The 24,351-nt window shown below is 43.8% G+C and overlaps 1 protein-coding gene across 2 annotated transcripts; it reads right to left on the bottom strand.

Annotated features, from left to right (window-relative positions):
- Positions 1-10,973: 10,973 nt before the first annotated feature.
- On the bottom strand, positions 10,974-18,815 carry cdc42ep3 (CDC42 effector protein (Rho GTPase binding) 3). Of its 2 annotated transcripts, none has more exons than XM_031840999.1 (2): positions 18,517-18,815; positions 10,974-14,429 (listed from the first exon to the last, which is right to left on the bottom strand). In XM_031840999.1, exon 2 carries the CDS (start codon positions 14,189-14,191, stop codon positions 13,118-13,120), a length of 1,074 nt encoding a protein of 357 aa, XP_031696859.1. In that variant the 5' UTR covers positions 14,192-14,429; positions 18,517-18,815; the 3' UTR covers positions 10,974-13,117. The 2 variants fall into 2 exon arrangements, with proteins under 2 accessions (XP_031696859.1, XP_031696865.1); XM_031841005.1 differs by lacking the exon at positions 18,517-18,815 and adding an exon at positions 15,669-17,280.
- Positions 18,816-24,351: the final 5,536 nt, after the last annotated feature.

Genomic DNA, 24,351 nt, shown 5'->3' with positions numbered 1-24,351 from the left:
CGGCTGTATTATGATCGCTCCATTTTCTAAGTTGTTAAACTCCTCTAATAAGGTTTATGTAATTTAGAAAAGCCTCCTCGGATCCGATCATTTTAGAGCTTTAATGGATCAGTTAGCATGCAAGCATTAAGCTGCTGGAATATTCCCAGTCATTGTGGGTATCAGTGCCAGCAAGAGGCCCTTCTTAATACAACACTGGTCACAATAAGATGGCGCCGAACACTTCAAAATGACATGTACACTTATATTTGAAAGTAAAGTCACAGGCATGTATGAAGTTGTTTAATGAAACACTCTGAAATGACTGCGCCCTGGTGAGGATGTTAGACCACAACACAAACGTAATTCCTTTCTGAAGGTTGATGGAGGCAGATGTAATGTTTATGTTTTGTCTCCTCCTCGGGGCGGAGAAGATTTCCCATCAGTCTCCTTAAAGAAAATAACACGGGGTGATCTAGTGTCTCAGATAGTAGAGACGTAACTTTATTTCCTCTTGCAGTTTTGATTTAAGCAAATAAGATGGTGGCCTTTGTACACAGACTTCTCTTTACAACAATGGTCCATAGCGACCTAGCGCTATGGAACAATGTTTTTAAAAGTTCTGTGTATCAGGGTTACACATAGGTTGGGAACCACTGTCCTAAAGTGCAACTTTATGTTGTTGTGGAGAACCCTTAAGAGCAAATGACGCTCATTTGCTGATGAATAAATTGTATTAAATTCATTCACATCTGTCTTTAACAAAGTTGTTGAAAGATCTTATAGGACAGGGAAGTCCAAAAGCTGCGTCCCCATTGTCCTAAACCTGGGGACACTGATAAAACTACAAGCCCACTAAGAGTCAATCTAGTCCTCCTGTGCTCTATGCGTTCTGGGGTCGTGTGCCATGTGGACACAAAGTTCACAGCTCTCTGTGATTTCATGACAGCAGAGAGAAATGATCATCTGTTGTCAGTTTGACAGAGGATTTCATAATGGCGGGGTGCCACCCAGTGGTTCCACACATGACAATAAAACACAACGCAGGGGGTAAAAAAGAAGAAGAAGAAGCTTAGTGCCACAAAGTAATATGATTTCTAACCACAATCATGTTTTTTTCACGCATGACAAGGACCAAATCTGTAAAATATGAATTACTCAAATAGTAATTATTACATTTTTTCACTCTTTCCTGACAATCTGAAATTGGAGTCATATGCTGCACTTTGCTATGAGAGACTCTCAGAAAAGAGAATGATTGACACTTTATAAGCTTCAGAGTGCGCCAGAGAGGCACTTCTTCTTCTGTTGTTTAAAAAAAATTCTACATCTGCCTTTAAGCTATATGGCACAGTCTGAAATTGTTGTCTTTTTACTGCTACAGTTACCTCTCTTTTTTTCTTACAGGAGTTCCCCTTGGAACTTTATGACTGATGACATGAAGCTTTGATTGGAGTTGACTCTGATGGAGTTGACTCTGATGCACAACAGAAAATAAGAAGTGCTTGAGGAACCACCTTGAAACCTTCATACCAAGTTGAGCAACTCATTTTCTTTTAATATTTAGCCACAAAAAAATATAGTCTGTCTTATCGCAATTATGTAAAAGAGCATTTACTTTCACAATCACGCAATACATCAATCAAAAACTTTATTGTCTTTATGTGCAAGCACATCGCAATTGCAGTTGCATCAACCTCAAATTGCATTAAAATACTTCACACATATTTACAAGGAATAGATAAGCACAAATGAGATAAAAGATAATAAATATCAAGAAAAAGAACAGAATCTAATATATACAAGCAATATGAAGTGTAACACAATAACGATGAATACAATTACTAAGTAGGATATAGCTTCCCTGCATTAGGAAATAAAAATTACATATTTATACTTTATTCAATTTATTCAAGCTCCATATTTTAAGAATCTATTTGTTCTCTTACAGGCTTCAATCGGTCCAACCTTCTGTATTTTGTAAATCTTGATCCACCAGGTGCTTTGAATCTAGAATCACATTTAAGTGGTCTAATATGTTTAAGACAGGAATAATTCATACAAACACTGTAGCCCTGACTGCTTTTAATAGCCTCCTCACTGCTAATTGTCGTATTCTTGTCCAAGCATCTCGGCTGAGCGGGTCATGGCCGTCTCTGCTCATGGCGGTCGGCCTTGAATAGAGCGACTGGAGGGGGGCATGTGACATGTTTGGTGACCATTTCTGACGGGGCGCTAATGATCGACTGGCACGCAAGCGGGTCGTTAGCCAGCCGGCCGAATTAGCAGGTTGCATGCAAAGGACTTGGGATCAGGCCAGACCACGAAATAGTTGATTAATTTCCATTCCTCCCCTCCCCGGGAAGTGCAAACGCAGATAATCTCATTAGTAAAACATAACTTTTGTAAAAGAGCCTCGGAGTAACCCTTGATTGAACATTGTTCGTCCTACGCTGACACATCTCACATGGGACTTCCCCGAGTGATCTAAAAGTTATAATGATATCATCCTCATGTGATCGTCTTTACACCATGTGATGTGGTTCAGTTTTATCTTCCCGTTTCATTTGCCACTTCACCACCCAAACAGTTCGGGCCGCTCTTGGCTCTCTGGTGTTGACCCTTTGACCCCATCGACCCCGCTATGAGGGATGGAAGTCGGAGGACCCCGGAGGTGCCGTGATCATCTTAAGATCCTCTGATTTACGAGGTTAAAGCACAAAAAATGTTGATCTGTTTTGTTATCCACAGGCTTTGATCGCTGAAATACGTCCCTTAGCAGTCAGTTTGTTAACCTCATCTCTCTATACTAAGGAGATTGCAGGACAACTGACGGCACATTCGGCCCTAATCATGTTTGACATTCATAAGCGAGGAATGTTCTCGTCAAGTGCTGAGACAAACATGGGTGGTCTCCCGATCGGCTTTGTGCCAACAATTTAAAAAAAATCCTCTTAATCAAGTTAAAGCTATGATTGTTAAAGCTCTGGCTAAATGTGGCCGTCCTTTAATGATCATGGACTTGAGAGTCACTAGCTATTGTAACAGCAGAGGGTGCTGCTCACCGTTGTCTGACACTGATATTATTGTGACCACTGTGATGCTTTGGGATATTTTTTCCAGAATTAGATTAAACATTCTGTGTTTTCTAGATTGTAGCTGTCAGATTCTTACAAGTGCAGGGTAAATATTTAAATTTGTATTTATAGATTATAATTAAATGTAACTTTCCACAAAAGTGTGTATCCAACAATCCAATGACACAGAAAAGGAGAAAAGAAAGACAAAAGAGGAAAAATAAAAACAGATAAACACACATGGGGGGACTGTTCATTAAATAAATAAGTGACGTAAATGTTTTACAGTAGAAACAAAAGAATGTTGAACAATTAATTGAAGGGTGATTTTATTTGGGGGGAACATTTAAAATATAGTCATCATCATTCAATAGAGTCTAACAAAAAATCATTGTATCTGCTTCATCAAGGCGGTTCAGGTGTAGTTTGATCAGCTTTTATTGACAATATATAGAAATGACAGGAGTGAAATGGCTAAAACTATTCCAACTTTGTCAGAAAATGCTATGTTCATGTAAGATCACATTACTCATAATAACTAGCTGATTGAAAAAAAAGAAGGCGTTCAGCGCCTTTAAATGGCTTTTAATGCTACCCCTGTGTTACACAGAGTAACAGATATTACTCATTCCCACAATGAATCAACCTCCAAATGCTCACAATCAACTCCAGTGCTAAAGCGTATTTGAGAAGTAACACCGTTTGAAATACAGGGATCAGTCTCACCAAGAAGAAGGAGGGAAAAGAAGATGCACTTCCCCAACAATATTTAACCGGTCAAATTTTGCACCATATTTAGACAGAAGCCTGACCAGCTTCTCTGTGTTTACAGTATCCTGATAGTTTCTTGTATCCGTGCGTGTCCAACTTTGCAATCACTGAGACACTAACAGTGGGAGTATAGTATACTGTCTGGTATTTAGCAGTATTTTATCCCTGCTCCTGCATGTGGGATCCTTATCTGACCATTATAATCCATAATCCATCAATATGACATATTTCATAAAGTTTGCAGCAGAACAGCTCCCGGAGGCCGCGAGCACTCCGGTCCTCAGAGGACGTCCACTCCGACCTCTGCGATTTGTCTTTGGTTTGGGATATTACTCACAAGATGCCACGTTGTTCAAACTCACTGGAAAAACTGGGAGACTTGGTTGCTGGTATTTGTCCCCTCCCGCAACAAGACGACCCTGTGATCTGTGAACCCTGGCAGAGGTCAGTTATGTAAGAGTTCTTTAAGAGGGTGCGATTGATGAGTTTGTTTGGGCAACAAGGTTGGAGAAGTCATGCCATCAGTAAAGGAAACTGGGAAAGCGAACATTAAAAAACTAATATTCTACATAGTGTTATGGCTCAACTTGCTTTACTGTTATCCGTCTGTCCGCTCAGTGAAGCATTGATCACATGGACCACAGGCCTAGGGGGACTTAAAGGTGTATTTACACAGGGAAATACGTTGAGACAATATGACATTCTGCTTTGAGTTATTGAGTCATCCTCCGTGATGTCCAAATCCAGACATTGGATCCTATTGTATTGTTAAATGTTAAAACTCTTGGTAGTCATTTAATGCTGATTCTGATGCATACCGGGACTCCGTCCAAGAAGTTCGTAATATTGATGCAGGTTATGAAGAGAGCCATGGCTCCTCCGTCCTCACAGATGATTGACAACCCAGAGAAAGTGGCTGAAGCATAAGCTGTTATATTGCTTTACTCCCCGTGGTGTCAAATGGAAATGAGATGAATTTCGCAGACGTGGCTCTGCGTGTTTCAGGTGGAAGCACAATGCAGCTCTTGAGAGTGGGACAGAGGTCACAGCACTATGAGAGAATTGTCGGCAACGATTCATAACTCTTCCTCGACGAAGATTGGAAGTTCGGAGATCTGGTGTTTTGCGCTCTCTCTCTCTCTCTCTCTCTCTCTCTCTCTCTCTCTCTCTCTCTCTGTTGTCCCACTTTACTGCCTGGCCATAATTCAGCTCTGCAAACCTGAAGTGTAAATGTCCCTCCAAACAAAGTGTAAAGTGAATGGCCACCAGCTGCTGTTTCTTTTTACGGAGGAAAGGAACCTGCTCGGAAATTTCCTGCAGATGTGATCGCATGACTGGCTGGTGACAACTTATAAAAGGAGACTCTGGGGCAACCAGTGAGCCCCGGAGGATTGCGTGGGGGGACAAGGAGAAACAGAGTGGGGGCTTACCTTAAAAGGCAGAATCCTGAAGGCTGTAGGCCATAACAGCAGGAATGTAGTCCTCTGACCCGATCAGTGCTTTCAAACACTCTACTTTCTGTTGCTGTGTAACTCCATGCAGGTAGTTCTCACATTATATCCTTGACAAATACACATAAATGGCCAGTACTGCTGGATGGTCTTGGACAGTTCAGTCATGAGTCATCCCCTTCTTGTAGATACAAGTCTGGAATTCTGCATGTTATCAAGAGACCAGAGGCAATTCCACTGAAAATAAACAGGAGGCTAACTTTATAGAGCCAAGGTAATTTTCTAGCGATGTGGTAAGATTTAGTTTTGTGAGAGCTTAAAGCTTTACAAAGGCCTTCTGTGAGTAAAAAGTACTAAATAATTTTTATCGGGTGTAACAAGCCATAAATCAACTCAGTGTCCTGTTCATAGTCAGTGGAGCAGCTAGAGGATGTAGCTTTTGAAACAATTATTCAACATTTTGGAACACTTGTTCTATTTCTTTCCGAGAGTTCGATGAGAAGATTGATATCACTGTCATGTCTGTACGCCAGATATGAAGCTGTAGCAAGGAGTCGGTTAGCCAGGCTAGCTTTCTCAGTTTCCTTATGCTAAATCAAGCTAACCGACTGCTGGCAGTGGCTACATATTTAGCGTACAAACATGAGAGTGGCTCAATCTCACAAACACATTGTATTGCATTAGTGTAGCCAGTTCACACTGACAATTTGGGGTTTTAGGAGGAGTTATGTGCTACTGTATCTTGCCAAACAATTAGTAAGGTCCCACCCTGGGGTTTGGTACTATCATGCAACTCCATACTTATGCCGCATTCAAATCATATTATTTAGACCGTAATTATTATTATTAGTCCAGCTAGGAGTCAGAAAAAAACGTTCATGTCAGCCTCCTAGCTAGTCCTTCTGAGCCAGAGATATCAAGGGAGAAGCCTTTGTGAAAAGAACTTTACACTGTTTGTTTGTTTTCGGTCTCCCTTGTTTACAAGCTGCTATGAATAACCAACACTCCAAAAGCAACTCATTTACGCTATTTCAACGGTGTGACTACAAGTCTAGCTAACCATATGTGAACACACCAAAGTCAAATAATGGGAAGGTTATCCGTTTATTCCCCCCATTCTGTGGACATTGTTTAAATGCAGTATTACTATGCACATGAGACTATCAAACTTCTCATCTGACTCTTTAAAAGAAGGCAAATGGACGTACCAATCTTTTTTTCACTCCCAACTCGTTTACCGTCGCTTGGTCAGTGCCCCTCGGCATCGACGATTGACACACGGTAGCCCCCTTTATCTACTGTATGCCTTCAACTAACTCCAATGAAAACCGTCCCACGGCATTAGTGGCAGTAAGAGCGTGTGACGTAGTACCAAGTGGGTGAGAGTCTGCTCGGGGCTGGCGGGATGTTTGGTGGTTGGGTCAAACAAACACGAGACTTTCATTCAGGAGACTGGCTTCCGTGTCACGTGCAAAACTATAAGTTAACATTTACATTTTGTCACCTAAGTCATTAGTCACATGAGTTGGTAGTGTTGTTAATCACGTACGTCTTTTTAGTCACTAGTTACTCACTAGTTACTCACTCTGTAGTGTCAGTCAACCACATATTTTTCTCAAACCTTACTGTTTTTGTTGCCGAAAGCTAACTTACTGTGAAGATGGAAGTTTATTGTGACAGGACACTATGCATGTAATGAGCATATATTGACACACCGTCCCGACACACTGAAAACTAAGGCTAGAGCAGCACCTTGTGCGTTGATTTCCGATCCCAAGGGTCACTGACCAAGTGGCAGTATTTGACGAGTTGGGAGTTGTAAAATAGTAACAAAATGCAAATTTAAAAAACGGAAAAATTTAAATCCATGTTCACAAAACCAATACATTGCACATTTTGTGACTTTTTCACGGCCTGCCATGATACTGGGCTGCAATGGGTTGGACGTAGGCTACTGCTATTGTATGTGCAGAAATAATATAACTATTCCTTCACAATGATGATTATATAAACTATACATAACGGTTTATAGTACAATAATATAAGGGCCTTTTCAACAGAGTACAAATACAATATCTCAAAAAATGTATATAAAAGATAGTAACACTAAAAATGACGTGCGATAAAAACATTTTTAATTTTAATTTTAAATCGAATAAATAATCTCTAAACTATTCCTAGGAGTGGCATGTATCCGCCAATAAACGCTACTCCCAGGACAACTCGATGACCTGGCCTTATTAACCGATCCCAGAAGGTGACTGAGTCCAGTCATCTCATTACGGTGACATAGATGTTGTTGACCTGCTGGAAAAGATGGTAGGTGATGTCACCCAAATCTATAAGGGGAGATCCCCCCCTAAGCCCATTCGCCTCTCACACCCTTCCCTCTGCATGGCATCGGAGGAATTCTCAGAGGGTTGTCAGGAGGAAATGCAGCAAAGAGCAAATATATAAATACCTCCTCTGGGGGTCGATACGTTGCTGGCCAAAGGAGAGGAACCAAATGGGGAGTTGCTGCCCTGCTGGGGGGCATGACATTTTAAAAAGAGACAAAATATAGACAAGAGTGATCTTAGAAAGACTCACATGATCACTGCCTTTGGTTTCATTCCCTCACACTGCCTTAGAAGGAGAGTTCAGATACAGAGAGCATACATTACTGTACCATCCTACTGGGCTCAGTCACAGTCCCATTCTTTCCAGGCTGGAATAAATATGAATAATTCAGGAATTGTTTGCAGCGTGGGGGTTGTCGTAAATTAAGCCGATTAAAATGGCAAGCACAGACTTTTGGCTAATTCCGATGTCTCAAAGCGCTCTTGCAGTATTTATAATAAAGCTGAGAGGAGGACGGTGAATGTCACTGACTGCAGGCTGACACGAATACAGCAACGTGCATTATCTGGTGTCTATCTGGAAACATGCCCCGTACTGTAAGACCTGACCATGACTCAACATAATAACACACAGTTATGACACAATGTCACCGGTGTGTTTGAGTTAGTGGGAAAATATAGATTTTTATTAAATTCTCGTGTTTCATTTAGATTTTCATTTATTCCGTTGGTTTTAGTCTTTAGTCTTTAGTTAAGCAGTGTCACACATATTACGTTTGATACACAATATTTTCCTAATTAATACTAGATAAAGGCAAGAAGAAATACTTGAATTAAGAGTAGCACAGTTGCTACTGTGGCCACAAAAGTAAGTTAAAAAGTATAATGGTGAATGCGATATTATTACACAGCAATATCTAAGTTAGCTATATCTAATGCATCTTAAGTTTGCGAACAAATTAGCTAATAAATTACTGGTCATTCCAGACCATGTAAGTCTGCAGCACTAAAATCCTGGAGTGTATTGAATTGTGCAAGAGTGTGCTTTATTGTTTATGAATTTAAAGTTATATGTGTAAAAGGAAGGTTGTTATTTCTTTCAAATGTTTATAGTATCACTTTAAATGTGGTCTTTGTTTTTATTACCTTTAGCTCTAATCGGGCAAGTCTCATGTACCCTAAAGATCTGGTCCGTGATGCTTGATTCCAAAATTGACCAATTTCTAAAGTATACAAATTAAAAATGTCAGCATTAAATATTGTAATTAACTTTTAAAATTACAGTTAATAACTGCACACTTTTCAAATTATTCTCACTAGACCAGGTATTGTACTGATTACTGCCCGGTGCAAATAACCCCAACATGATGATGCTAATTAGAGATAAATGAAGTGTGGGATTTAGCGTACAGTAGCTCTTGTTTTGCTCTACATAGCGTGGCCCCACGATTAACTGGGCCTGGGTTTTGTCACAGAGGTATTTTGGTGCCTCTGAGGTGACGCTGCTAACTCTCATCCTCTCTCTGCCCTCCTTTTCAGCTCAGCCCTCCCGTGCGGTAGATACAAACTCCAACTCGCCATGGTTACTGTCAGCCAAACAACAACAGTGCAGTGAACCTTTCTGCCTGCCAGACCAAACTACATGTGAGCTCGCTCATATCTGCACTGCATCAAACACTGCTCGGGCTAATTTTATTCACCCCTGGGAATTAGTTCTCTCTGCTCTCTCCTGTTGTTGTCCTTTGAAAAGGGAGCTGCAGCCCTGCGCTGCTAAATCAGCAGATCTGCAGAACACTTGATTCCAAGCTTCATGCTCAGCATCCCAAAGTAAATGTTCCCAAGAAACTTTCTACTTTAGGCCCCCAGTTATCAGAGTCATGGCATTTAATTTTGGAGCATGTACAAAGTGTATCGACGTTGAATAAGATCTCTCCAGCAAGCTAGAGAAATATTTTACAATAATATTTCTAAGAGAAGCTACGCTCATACCTCAGATATTTCCTTCTGCTCGGTCTGTTGGCTCAATGGAAAGTATCTGTGTTTGGGTAATTTTGTGCTGTAGGACATTTACAGGTGAAGACAAGTGGAGCTTTATCCTGCTGCACATGGGGAAACATCTTATTAAAGTTTCCCCTCTCATCCGCAATGCCACAGCTACAAGTCTGGCTATGAGGGGCTCCTTCACTGACACCTTTATGCGAAAGACAGTGTGCACATTATGCAGCCCTGTTGTGGAGGTTGGGTGGAAAATTTTGCTGGGTCTGAGCTGTGCTTTCTTTGGCACCGGTGGCCTCTGGGCCGAAGCTTATTCATCTGTGAACTGACAGCTTCACCTTAGCCCAGGAAACGGAGGAGCATGATCCCCCGGATCACCGATCTGCTGGGGGAACATTTATAATGGTCTTCAATAATTAATTTGTAATGTAAGGGTTGATGTTGAGAGAAAACTGCCTTTGTGTGCCTTTTTGTCTTGATAATTTATATTTTGTATGTTAGATTTTTTTTGTGTTTTTCACCATCCTCCTAAACCAAGGCATCAAAGTCAGAGAGAAAGAATTTAGTAATTAGGCTTTTTTTCTGTTTTTTTCAAGAGAGCAACTGGTTGGGAAATTACAAGGCAGCAGGTAGTGGCAAAACCCACGTTACCTCCCTCTCTTGGCTCACGTCACTGTTTTCAGTAACACCAGTTTGGCTTCACCAAAGATACAAAGGAACATTCATTTTTGGGTGAATTCATCCAAAGAGAGATACAAGCAAACTGAAAAACACAAAGCTAAGCTAAGTAAGACAAGTGGAATATTGTTCTGCTTGTCGGTGGGTGGGTGTCGGTGGGTGTCACAATGAGTTGGCTGATTGTGTTGCTGAACAGCTTTTTGGTGGTGTTACAGTAACATGGAATGGCAGAGGCAGTTAGAGTTTAAGGTCTCTTCTGGTCAAACTTCAAACTCGGCCTATGGTAACGAGAAAAGGCCCAGCAGGAACATACCTTCCGACTCTGGCATCTTCTCTTCCGCCCTCAGGCCTCCACAGAAGCCAGAAACGAGACAAGATACCCTGCGTCTAGCAGTAGCAAGTTGCGCAATTCATATACAGCTGCAGTGACTTGCATTGGACAAACCTTTATGAGATGAGGGCACAGAGCCAACCGACCAAAAGCTTCACTCTGTATTATAAGTAGAGCGCTGAACTCAGAGTTCAGGATGTAACATATGTTGGGTATTTGTGTTGGATTTCATAAAACACTGGTATTTCCTGGTATTTTCTGTCCGAGAGCCTTGGCATCTCCACAGAAATACTTGTAATATGTTACACAACACACTACAGTGCAGTGGTCGCAAGCTCTTTTGTAAACCAAAAGGTTTACAATGCCCGTCCATGCCCGTCAAAATAAAATAAAAGCTGTCATCAAGTCAATGATGTACCATTGCAGGTATAAGCATAGCAATTACCTTGACGGCAAAGGTTTTCATTACTCATACTCCGGGTTGGATGCTTCAGCTCAGCATACATGCAAACTCTAGCACTAATGCTGGGATTTTCCAATGGCATCTGCCATGACCGGGCTTTTCTTCTCCTCTGACATCTGGTTTCACGGCGGCTTCAGATGGCTCGGCTGGGCCAGTGGCGGTTGTTTACGGACATTCTGAGGCCTTTGAGGGAGACGGGGAGGTCCGGCACATTGGCCCACTTCATGTGAGAAGTGAAATCAAACCCAGATAATTATTTGCATATGAAATTAGCTTGCTAGCCCAAGTACATATAACTCTGAATGTGTTAGGAGAGAGACGTTTTCTCCTGACAAGCATGACACAGTGGTATGTAGGTGTTTGAGGAAAGCCTGCCATAAGCCTCAATAAGGTCTTGCTATGACTCAACCTGCCCGTGCCTACACCATAGAAATAGAATAAGAGAAGAACGGACATTGAACTGTTTTCATGGTCATTTGACTGGTACAAAAGAAAATGGCGATTGTTGTAATTGTTATGGTGACCATACAAGTCCGTGATGTGCGGTAGCAGCTCGCTGGGAGCTCCGAAGGCGTATGGCTGGCAAGTTAGCTAGGTAACTAGCTTGACATTCTCTGGAGCAGCAGGGAGTGAGGTGGCCACCAATGTTTGGCCGAATTTTGGTAACCAGTGTAGCATAAAAACATGGTGGAATTAGCAAGTTAGCTTACTAGCCAACTGTCCACTAGTTAGCTAACTAGCATGTTAATTCCACCATAATTTAATGGTGGTTACAGAAAATAAGCTCATCTGGCAATAGCAATGGGATATTCTACGCTGTGACAATAGTGTGTGGATGAATCATTAAGTTGTGGGTGGTTGAGTTCAAGAAGCAGCCTTTGTGGGTGATCACTGCTGTCGTGCTCTTTTAGACTGTTGCTCTAGCACTGCTGGGTCAACACCTCTTTATTGTAACTAGACCGAGAGAGAGGACTCATCCATCGTTCAGCACTGAACAAAGTTTGCCTGCGGGTTGTAAGCTCCTGCTTTACAACCTCATCTCGCTATACATTCTGGTTTACGATAGCGTGGCTCAGAGGCTGGAGCCCACCCCCTCACTTGAAACAGCTGATTTATGTCTGGTCCTGGACACTTGTGCTCTGTGGCTGGAATGCAGGGAATTTCAATGACCTCCTCCTCTGCCTGTCCCGTCCACAAGCAAACAAATGGAGCAGGCGCCTGGTTGGGCAGATGAAGGCCCCACCGGTGCTCCCACTGCAGGGCAGGGACGCAGAATGTAAGGAATGTCAGAGGCGAGAAAATAAATCCATTCTATCTGTCTTTCTGTCAATCTGTAGCTCTTTCTTTACTTGCTATCGGCCCTGTTTGCCTTTTCGCTTTTGTGCTACTCTGTCTCCAGCTTTATTCGAATTGTCAGCTCTTGCATTATCTTGTACAATCAGTTTTTGGAATGATCTCTCAGTTCGGGTGTATGCACACATCACCTGCCGAAACTTAATAGGACAAAATTAATTTATTTGTGTTACATTTTTAAAAACACAAATATGCATAATGTTCTGTTTTTTTGAATCGTGGCAAATGAATTATGTGACAGACAAAATAATGCTTTTTTTAAACACACCTAAAGTCACTAAATGCAATATGTTCCAGACTGTGTAAAAAAAGCGAAGGGCCTCAAAGTTATTGTGCATACATAAGGTAGAAATCAACATAAGAACACAAATCTATCATGTAGCATTTTTACAGTTATGTAAAATCAAAAGGCACTATGGCTGTGGTTTAGCTGTAACTCAATAGCACATGCATCTTAAACATGCGGCTGACATGGCAAACACAAAGAAGAAGAATTAACACTCCATAGAAGCCAGAATAGTTATGTGTTTTGACAATAAAAACATTAGCAGCTCCGTCTATTGAGCTCATTTTCATCTTAATGATATATCCAGACACCATTTTGATTGCTTTTTGAGTCTTTCTCTCCTCATGGCTATAGTTTAGAAATTCCCTTTCTCCTGCTGGGGCCTCAACGCAGCTCAAGGCCTGCTCTTCGCTGTGGGTTTATCCATTATGTTGAGCACGTCGTCCAGGATGGACGGGCCCAGATCGAGTTCAAGGGAGAGGAATGACCCTGTGATCTGGGCGAGGGAATCCTGCGACATGCTCTTCTCCTTGGAAAACTCAAAGTCAAAATCACAGATGCGGCCCTCCTCCACCCCACTGTCCCTGTCCACCCACTCTCCATTGCACTTTGAGAGCTCCTGCTTAAAGCCCAGATTAATGTCTTTGTTAAAGTGTCCATAACCATTGAAGTTGCCATTGCCATTGAGATGCCTGCTGCCATTGCAGATCTTGTTCTGGAAGTCACCTTTTCCGCTCAAGCTGTCAAAGCTGTCTCTGCTCATGTTACTGTTCAGGCTTCCATTAGCTTTGAAGGTGCTGTTGCTGTGACCGTTGATATAATAGGATGATGGCTTGTCAAACCTGGGTTCGCTCTTGTTTATTTTGTTAGCCTTGGCTACCGCCTTTGAGGTGGACTTATGTGTGCTTTCCAGCAGATCCAGGAGGACGTCCGGCTTCGACTGGATAGCTGCGGTGGGAGACGAAGGTTCGCTGCTGAAGACGTCCATGGAGCGCAACAGGGCGTCCATCTGCAGGATCTCGACCTGTTCTGCGCTGTCAGGCTTCATGGGAGACCCCAAGATGTCCTCCAACGGTTCCGGAGGCATTGGGAACACAGTGGAGGAGATCAGGGGAAGGGTAAGTGCCTGGCAGCCACCAATAGTTGGGAGGGAGATGGCGTTCTTGAGCACCGGAGAGGGGGTCTCCACAAAGGAAGCATCACCGGTGCTGTTAGCTCTCAGAAATTCACTTTGGATGCCGTACTGAGGGTTGACGTCTCGCTTCCCGGGTAGGAGTTCATACTTCCCCTGGAGGAAAGACATGTCTCCAAAGGCGTCTCTCTCGCCGCCCCTGCCAATGTGGATGGTGTGTCGGAAGTCCCCAAGTGGTGGACTGATCATGTCCGGGGACAAAATATCTCTGAGGCGACATTTCTTTCCCTTCTTACTATTGTTGGGTTTCAGGTATATGGGTGCTTTCGCTGGCATTGCTGTAACTGCGGAAGAGATCTCAGATATGCAGGGATAGAAAAGTCGGAAATGCTCTATAAGTTCTGGACGTTACAGTTCCCCGAGGTAGAAGCTCCAGTTACATTCTCAGTAACACACCGGTCAGACAGGACTCCAAAAACAATCTCAGCAACTGTGGCATCGATTAGGTAATGGGATTCCAAGCAGGACTGGTGATGCCCGGTGTCCGGCGTAGAAAGGTCAAATGGCCACTTTCCTGAAATCAGAGATGAGCAGAGAATGTGTCAGCGTTTTGTTTAAATCATGAACTCAGCACTAAAACTTTTCCTCAATGTTCCTGTCCTGCCTTACAGAAAAAACGAAATCTGGACTGCAACACAAGTCCCACAAAACAAACTCTGGATGCTGCAAGAAAAAACAATCTGATCTTCATCGTGCATCTGGCGAGCTTAGAAGGCAGAGCAGAGGAGGATGAGGCCTGGGTCTAAGGCTCTATTCACATTTCCACACATGAGCCTCCTTTGGCCTCCACAACTTATGGATGTGCTAATGTGGAACAGCTGGACCGCAGATTGGGAGAGGAGAAGCAAAGCGGGACTTTAAAAGGATCAGAGCGGGGCAGCCTGTTGTACGAACAAACTACTGCTCAGACACGCACAGAGATAAAAAGAGATGCACCAGAGGGGAGCAAAGAGGGGAGGGACGAGGTTTAGGGGGTTTCGGGGAATTGCGGGAGAGAGATAGAGTGAGGGATTATAGAGAAAGTGGATCTAAAGAAAGATTGATGCAGATTGTGATGGGCAGAGAGTTTAATAAGGGCTGAGATACCAGCCAGGTTGCACAATACATCAGGATGGGCAAACATTATTAAGGGGGTATTGGATTTGATAAAAGGCGTCTGGTTGCATGCTGCCTTCTCAGAGCTTTCCCATTACGAAACTTAGAATCACTAAGTAGGCAGTCGGCTTAGTGTAGGATGTAAAAAAAGAGAGGAGAGAATCGGTTTGAGCGTTTGAAATGACATAGCAACTGAGGAGAAAGGGAAAAACACTCCGTGGAGGAAGGGAGTTGACAGTGTGTCTGTATGTGTGTGTGTGTGTGTGTGTGTGTGTGTGTGTGTGTGTGTGTGTGTGTGTGTGCGTGTGTGAGAGATGGGTTGTGTGACAGGGGGGTGGGAGTGATCACCAGTGAGGAGAGAGCTTGCCCATTTATAGACATATTTACTTATGAGAGGTCTGTCAGCAGTAACCGTCTGACACAGTGCACCGCTGCACAAAAGTGCCTGGGCGGTCAGGTCCACCCCCCCCCCCAGTCCTCCCCCCCAAAAAAGTTTCACCGAGAAAACATCCACATTCCTGCAGCAACCGACCCCATAGAGACGCACTGCATCAGCCTTATCAGAGACACTTTAAGTATGGCTATGTTTATTCAGCAGCCACATTAGTGTGGAGCCAGAGAGGCGGACACTTTCAACATGGATTCTTGTGTTTCCAACCTGTTTGACGAGGCGCAGAAGAGCCGGTATCTGCCGCACGAGAGCCACAGCTTCAGCAAACCGTATGGGATGTGAAGTGCAAGGTGAAGTCTTCGCACCTCTGGGGACGCCGTTGCAACACAAATAAACCCAACAAGCACTGTGGGGCTATATACAGCCGCGATAAACACTGAGGGATGCGGAACATGTGTGAGTGTGCAGAATGGCGACGCCGCTCTCTCCGAGGGTCCTTGTGCTTTCGAGTGTTTGCGCGAGGTGCCTGACTGCGCTCGTGAGAGATAGCGGTTTTGAACAGACGCCATGCGAAGGAGAGCGTGTTTGTTTGCTAACAGTGAGGAAGAGAAAGGGAAAGGGAAGGAAGAGGGCGAGGAGCGCTGCGGTGTCTAATGAAGGGAGGCGGGGTGCAGCGAAATCCCTCACTTGTCAAGCTTTTCTCTAATTTTTTTGCCTTTTATTTCTCTTCCTCTTTTTATAATCTCTCTCCCTTTCGCTGCTGCTCCTCAGTCCTTTCTGACCTTGACAGCTGCAGCTCACTGCAGTGGGAAACAAATGCACCACCAAGCCAAAAGCTGCTTCCTGTGGACTCAGAGAGCACATATCTATATCTGTATTAACTTTTACAATGCTCTTCACAAGAACTGAAGGTTAACCTTCAGTTCTTGCTGCTGCGCTGTTGGCTGAAAGACAAACATACCGATTGATTATTGGTCTGCCCTGATGAAATTATAACATCTGCCCGCCTGCTCTGTGTGGACCCTCCCTCCAGTGGCATGGTTGGAATCAATACTATAGACGGTACTTATAGGAAATCCTCTCGCAGGGGGGGACATCTGCTGTGCAGCCTACCCAAGGTCAACACTTGTGGCCCGTGAGAAGTCAGCTGGTATACGATGAAAGCCTGGAGGTCTGACCTTCACGTCAGCCATCCTGCTGGTGGCCCAGTTTGGCTTATATGGCAAACATGACTGGAATTCCAGAGGCCAAAGACCAAAGTATGAAGAAAAACAATATCCTCATTTCGGGTCTTTTAGGAATCGGCTGAAGAACGAGTACGAGTCAATTTTAATGAGAGCATTAATATTGATTCAAGTGTATGTAGAGAATCTCAGGAGTCATAGCATTGTTAGTTAAGCTTGTGTTGGCCCAAGAGGAAAGTAATTAATTACCAGCTCAGGATATCCTAGGATGGATCCTTATGGCCTGACCCAATATATCCATTTGTGCCCCTGCAGGATGTTCATAGCTGAGCAGGTGTATTCTGGTGTATCTCAAAGCCAGGGCCAGATTTGCACTCTTCTTTTGGAACCGATCCAAAAAGAGGCGGCGTGGCACGTGTTGACCGTTTCAAGCCCGGCGCCGCCACAGAATGCAGTCGCGGGTTTCATTTACACCTCGGGGGAAGTGGGGATCTGATGGCACCTTCCTCTCTAAAATGACTTGCCTGTGCAGCCATCCTGTCATGATGGGGAGCTGCAGGATAAAGCCACTGTGTCATTGGGTCAGCAAAAGCTATCTGTCTGTGCATGAAGTGATCTGGAGCCACTCCAGCCTCTTTAAAAATGGAGCTTAGCCTCATCAGCTCGTGCTTGGTGGGTTTGGTTATTAGAGAGCGGGGCAGCAGAGGGTGATGAAAGTTTGAGCGTGGGGGAAGATAAATGTGGGGTTGGTATCTGGCAATTAAACTAACGGCTTGTGATTTGTCTGGGTATTTCTGGACACCTCAAAGTCACGTGTGTGATATTACTGGGTCGGTGTATTCTGAGAGGCAGTGTAACTCTACTGTAGCCGACAGTTTGATGATGCGTTACAGTTTTACGAACTGCTCCAAAGCTGGCGATGAAGGACATACACAGAGAGGGAGGGTCAGGAGAGCAGCTGTTCAAAATATGACCTGTATATGACATCGTCGTTCTTTAAAATAGCCCGAAATATTCCTCCCGTGATGGGATTACTCTGCTGACATTTCACATCGGCCCTGTTGAAAAATAGCCCCGCTTTCTTGGTCTTGTGTAGTGGTTGTGGTGAGTGTAACACCATCAGCGTATGGGAGACAAACTTCTCGTCCTCCCACTGTGTCTACAAAGCAACTTTGTGGAAGTTTGAGGTCTGCAAATACTCTTCTGACATCTAAGCATGGCCTCGACCTCTGGCACGCCTTTAAATAACAGAAAGACCCTCACTTTGGGGCTGTTATAAAAAGCAAATGCACATACCACAGAGGGTAATAGCAGCCTTACAGAATAGACAGGGCTGTTTGTTACATAAAAAAACCCCAAAAAAGCTAAATTATAGGCAAAGGCCTTACATTCGGGGGCCTGCCGGGACGAGGGTGAATGGCAGGGTATTCTTTCTTTTTCGCTCCCCTTGTGCCACCCGCAAGCATGGCCGGCACATGCCAAAGTTATCCTTGGCAGTGATGAGCAGGATGCCGAATCAAAGCATATGAAACATGAAGGGAATGTCAACATACAAAAAAGAAGAGGTCAAAAAAACTCCCCTCGGAGATAAAGCCAGCTCTGCTTTTCAGAGGAAAATGCCTTAAATCGCGTAGCCCGACTAAAAAAGACTCTTGGAAAGCCGACAGGATATCATGTTGCGCCTAACAGTTCAGCTCTTGTGTTACATGTATGAGAGCGTCTGCCGGACAAGTGCTACCGTGCAAGCTGAACTCGCCACACATGCTTTTCGCACGTTTCACTGCCACCAAATCAAATATCCCGTTCTGCTCCAGACAAACCAAGACACTCAACATGACAGCAGCTACACTGCGGCGACACTCTCCCATCTACCGATTCAGATCAGTGTACTGGCAGAGTGTGAAATAAAACATGCTCCCGCTCTCACTCACCTCAGATATTCCGGTAAAGGGAGATCTTGATCCTTCCCAGGTATCACTGGTGTTCTCCTGAACACTGCAACCTCTGTGGTTGATGTATGTGTGTGTGTGTGTCTGTATATGTGTGTGTTCAGTGGCTGCTGTTCTGCTCCTGTGGCTTGTTGACACTGCCCTGCCTCCTGTCTCTGCCTCGGGGCTGCACTTCTGTCGACTGGGACGTCTGCCGGACAGCTGTTTTGGAATTGCTCTCCGGCTCCTATTCCCTTCTGAAGCGAGTCTCCTCCTACGCCTCCCCTCACTCCCCCCCTTCTTCCTCTCCCTCTCTCTCTCTCTCTCTCTCTCTCTCTCTCTCTCTCTCTCTGTCTCTCTGCTTTCTCGCTCCCTCCTCTCCTCTCTAGCAGCACCTGTGCATGTCTGTCTTCTTTTTTAGCAACTCTGTGGTGTTTGAGGATCCTCCTTGCTTTCTGCGCCTTGGTGGAGCTGCAGTGATGAGTGATCACAAGCTCCGGTCTCGCGGAGAAAGGCGCTGGCCTCATGGGATGTCTGGCTGTCTCCCCTCTCTAAAACGGTCCTTCATGATATGCACACTGAGTATACGTTCGCTCATTCCCTCTCCTGCTATTCTGCCTCACCCTGTCTGACTTTGCGACTGCCCGAATCTGATAAGAGCTGTTCTGTGGCAGCCGGCAGACACTTGACTGGACTCCCCCTGTCTCTCTTTTTGAGCCTCTCATCTCTATCCTTATCTATCACACATGCACAGCCATACCCTCATATTGTTTTCTCAAACTATATAAGACTCTGCCTAATCACCAATTCTATTCATATTGCGCATATTTTTGCAAAGCTGCAGCAGGCTGAGGCGGTACACTGTGCGAAGAGACTAATCGCTGCAGAATACTGCAGCACTGCAGCAAATGCAGGGGACGTTTACAGATAAGGTTAATGGACAGCACATGAGTAGTGCTGCGGCAAAAATAGACTTCCTCAGTTGGAATCTGTTTCTCTCTGATGATGTTAAATGCAGAGGCACAAGACAGTGTGTGTGAAGGTTTCTAACCCGATGCCCTCAAGTCAAGGGCATGGCAATCCTTTCCTGTGCATCTCAATTTTTTTATTTTTTTTTGGTTCCATTAAGGTCGTAAAAAAAATCTATCACCTTGGTAACCGGTGCAGCTCAGAGGTGATGTCAAAGAGTGGAGGTGGGGGTTTCTGCTTGTACAGTGTATTACAAAAGGGCAAAGAAGAAAAATGTGGGGGGAGGGGTGCTTGTGTCGCAATCAGTGTGTGTGTGTGTGTGTGTGTGTGTGTGTGTTGTGTGTGTGTCTGCGGTTAAGAAATGTGGTCACTGCATGTCTTCACAAGCAGTAGTAGCACTTTAACAATAATCCTGCCTTGTCCAGCATTATGAAGCAGCACATCCTTCTGCAAACACCGCAAATTCCCACCTCTCCTTCCTGATGAATCTGGCTGGTTGTATTTCATGTGATGCACCACTGTAATAACTAGCCGTACATAATGCTTTGCAAAGCATGAATACGTGGTTGTTTTGTGGACGGCTTGCCTTGCTGAGGCGCCCTCTATTTAACTTACAAAGGCGTTATTTAGCTGTTAAACAGCAGTTGTGAGTGAAGCTCTTTTAGCATGGTGTTGTGGAGTCGCCTTAGGGTGATGTCATCGCGGCGTCCATGTGGCCGGCACATGATCCGGTTGTAGAACACACAACACTGTCTTCTCATTTAGGAAGTCAGTGGTAACTTCCTAATAAGGCAATAATGGGTCAAAAGGGTTTCTAAGTTGTAGATAATAACTTTAAAAAATGGTTTGTAAATCATTTAATTGACTTTTTACATGGAAAATGCACATTAATCATCTAATCTGTAAATATTCCCGCGTTAGCCAGCTGGCTAACTGCGGTCCTTTGGGCAACATGTTCTAAAACCAACAGCTCTTTTTCACAGGAGGCATTTCGACTTGTTATAGGATGAAAAGTACAGTCACTAATAACATACGATGCCTCTGTTTCATTCAACTGTCCCCATAAGCCATGACAGTGTAACACCTCTTCCTAACGGGACGCGACGCGAATGAGTAAACATCCGATTGTTTCATGTTTTACCCAATGAAGATGTCCTAACCTGCTCCGTGCGTCTGCGAACAGGCTGTTTGAACAAACACTCGCCCTTGTTCTCCACCTCCAACCTCCAAAATCGACTCTGACAGTAACTGAGAGTTAATCAATATCACTCTCTATTACATAGAGAGCAACATCGCTCGTTGTATATGAGGACAATTATTTGTTTGCGCTTGCTTGTGTTTAAGGAAGAGGTGTGAGCCAGCATGCACAATGCCAGGACCCCAACACTGTAGCAGCTAAATGGAATTCAGCCATATGCATATGCAATATGATTATTTACCGCTTATATTTTTCTTACTGTTATGCCAAAATGTCCTCCATTAAAAAGGCATATTGAAGAGTAGGTTCAGAAATACAAGCAAAGGACACAATAACGCAAATAAAACAGTAAAACATTTGCGTTATAGTTCAGTTACGTCATTAAAAAAAGAAGAATATGGATGGGCAAGTTGTGAAATATCGTTCTGTCTGGAACAAAAGCCATTGAAGAGCAACTTTTTACCATTTACAACTCCAGACTTAATGGATTGGACCAGGGGTCACCAACCTTTTTTAAACTGAGAGCTACTTCAAGGGTACCGAGTAGTACGAAGGGCTACTTGTTTGATACAAACTTCCGGAATAACAAAGTTGCACAGATCACCTTTTAATAATGATAATATATGTGAAGAGACTGTTTGAGCACATGTCAGTTAATTATTCCTCACAATAATTATTAAGAATGATTTCCACAACAATGATGGTATAGCTACAAATACATATTTAAACATGCAACTTTTATTTCTGTTAATCTGTTTCAACATTTGAAAGTCAGAGGTATCACGTCTGATATTTTTGTATCATCACATGATCAAAGCCGGTTACTTTTGCACATAGCGCCTGCTGGTGAATGATGCAGTGGTAATGTCGACATTTTGGGAAGTCTGGGTCACCTTTGCATTGCGCAATGAAGCCTGCATGCCGGCCCGTCATCGCGGGAGCCCTGTCTGTTGTCACCGACACAAGCTTTTCCAACGGTACCTTTTTCTCCACGAAGAAACTAGTAACCAGTCTGGTCTATAGCCGAGCGGGGGATCCAACCCTCCGAGGCGCGCGAGCGTCTTCGGGCGCCCGCGTTCAAACCTCTAGTCTGGGCCTTTTCGGTCGGATTGCGTTGCCTCGCCTCTACCCCCGCCACCCCTGAGTTGTTGCCCCGCGGCCTGTTTCCGAGGATTTACGGACCTGACGACGGGGTGCGCTCGCTGCGCGCGTCTGGCGCCAACGGGAAGCGCCCGCCATTCGGAACCTGAAAACCTAGTGCGGTGGCCTCGTCGCTGTCCGCCGTGCGCCTCCGGGTCCCCAACTCTCTTATGACAAGAAATATTGTCATTTTAAAATCTACACTAATGCAAGCGTTTTTGATTAAAAAAGAACAGCAACTACAATTTTAGACGGAGCTCCAATGGTGACTAGTGCTATTTTTAGAACATGTCTCGCGGGCGACTCACGTGGTCCCTGCGGGCGACAGGGTGCCCGCGGGCACCGTGTTGGCTACCTCTGGATTAGAGGAAGAACCCTTTAGTTACATGTTGGAAGTCATGGTCCAATGCATTTCCCTTTGTAATAAGTCTGCACTTCTAAATTAGTATAAATCAATGGCTTTTTTAGCCATTGATTTATACTAATTTAGTGTAAGTTTTCGCAGGTTGTACTGGAGGAGAATATACACCAGCTTGCTAACCAAAGGTCACCATTATTAATGGGTTATTAGTGATCTATTAAATCTTAAGTACATTTATAACATTTATAACAAAGCCACAACTGACATACGTTTTAATAATTTCCCCTTAATAGAAAGTATTTTTTTTGTCACTTTCCTTGATGAGCCCACTTGTACAGTGTTTTACAATGTTTTTCCCCTCAAATATTCTCAGATAGTCTTTCACCAAACTCAAGACTGCAGCATTAACTCACAGTGTGGTGTATTCTGTTGAATGCTGTGTGTTTGCCAGGAATATGCTTGTCATCTTGTTTATGTTTTGCCATCACAACTTGTGTCACTGGAGGAATAAGACTCGTTTTTTATTTCCAGTTCATGACTAATTTGCCTCGGCCTGCTTTGGCCCGTGTGGTGGCCGTTTACACAAGGAGAGCTTTCTAAAGGGAGGTTGCTGTACAGTCTGAGGTGTCCTGTCTAAACCGTTCCACTGAGGTTACTTTCCTCCATCCGACACGACATGCACTGATCTCAGGTCAGGTAAACAAGCCTGTCCTTGCCTGCTAAAGTAAATCAACTGGGGAAAAACAGTATTGAAAGAAGCGCGCTCAGTTCTTTCTCAGCAGATTGTATCAAGCAGTAAGTGTGAACGATGGCTTTCTCCTGTTTTACAGTTTTAGTTTTGAATCTCAAGTTAACGCCTCACTAAGTTGACACATCGGCAGCCTCCACCCTTTTCTCCTCAAGCTTCTGCATGTTCACACCCATTATGAAGCAAGCTGCATCATTATCACTTGCTGTCTGAGGGAGGATGAATGAGTGAGGATTGGAATACACAACACATAGATTGGCTTTTCAGTGCGGTTATTTGAAACAAGTGATAGTGGGATGAAAGTTTGCCCAGTCTTTACGTACTGGAATCCATCTATCACATGGAAGAAATATTGGTTTGAATATAAGATATAGTACAGTAATATTATATGATATGATAGTGTAACTGATTCCAAAGGGAACAATTCTAAAATAATAAGATATATGTAGCAACAACATTCCTCCTTCGACTCTGGGGGGGATTTCGATGGCATTTGTCAACATTTTTCTCAGCTTTTAAGAAAATGTTCAGCAGACATGTTCAATAACAGTTGGAGCCACGTGTTGATGGCCTATTCCATAATTTCTCCATTTACATTCTTATCAGAGCTTTTCTCTCAGGGTTGCACTAATTCACTGTAAGGTCCTCACATCTGTTTTCATCCTGACAGAAAACATTTCTCAGCCCCCCAGGCAGCACACAGGGAGGGACCCGATCCTGAGGGCACTGGCCAGTGTTCTGAGTACAGGAGATGTGCAGCCAAGCGGAGGGGAGGAGGGGATTGTGGGTAGTCTAAACACTGTCTTGCTCTGTGGCTGTATACCAAAATGTCTTTTTTTTGTGTGTGTGTGTGTGTGTGTGTGTGTGTGTGTGTGTGTGTGTGTGTGTGGGTGTGTGTAGGTGTGTGTGCACGGACGAAGCGCAATAGTGAATTACAGCAGACCACACACACCAGAGGTAGCACCCCGGCTTCTGTGCCTGTTTTAGCTACTGAACAAACTTAGCATGAGGTGAAAGGTGGAGTTCAAGAGCAAGGACTGCAAGAGGTCAAGATTTCCCATGCTGGTAGCAATGGTGATATGACATTACATTAAGATGCTGCGGGTGTATTTCCAGTCACAACACGTATATTTTGCTCTCTTAAAAAAATCTCTCTTGACAACAGTTAAAGCTAATTTAATGCTGCACTCATCAACATTTTTGTATTACCGTTGAATCGAATGACTATTTCATGTAAAAGAGAGATTTATTACTGGGCTTTGCAGTCCATCCCAGCTCATCAAATTTTGTAAATGGGGAAAACTCACTCATTACTATTATCTGTTGCTATCATTACCACTGTGCCTCTCAAAAAACCACAACTGATTGCAGCAAACCGAGGCATGTTCTCACAGAAATGGAAACAGGACAGACTTTGAGGGA

Source organism: Anarrhichthys ocellatus, unplaced genomic scaffold (assembly GCF_004355925.1).
Source record: "Anarrhichthys ocellatus isolate YVR2014 unplaced genomic scaffold, GSC_Weel_1.0 scaffold3, whole genome shotgun sequence".
Classification (NCBI taxonomy): Eukaryota; Metazoa; Chordata; class Actinopteri; order Perciformes; family Anarhichadidae; genus Anarrhichthys; species Anarrhichthys ocellatus.
The sequence above is the reverse complement of the archived record's forward strand: the minus strand, read 5'-3'. Positions and strand labels throughout refer to the sequence as shown.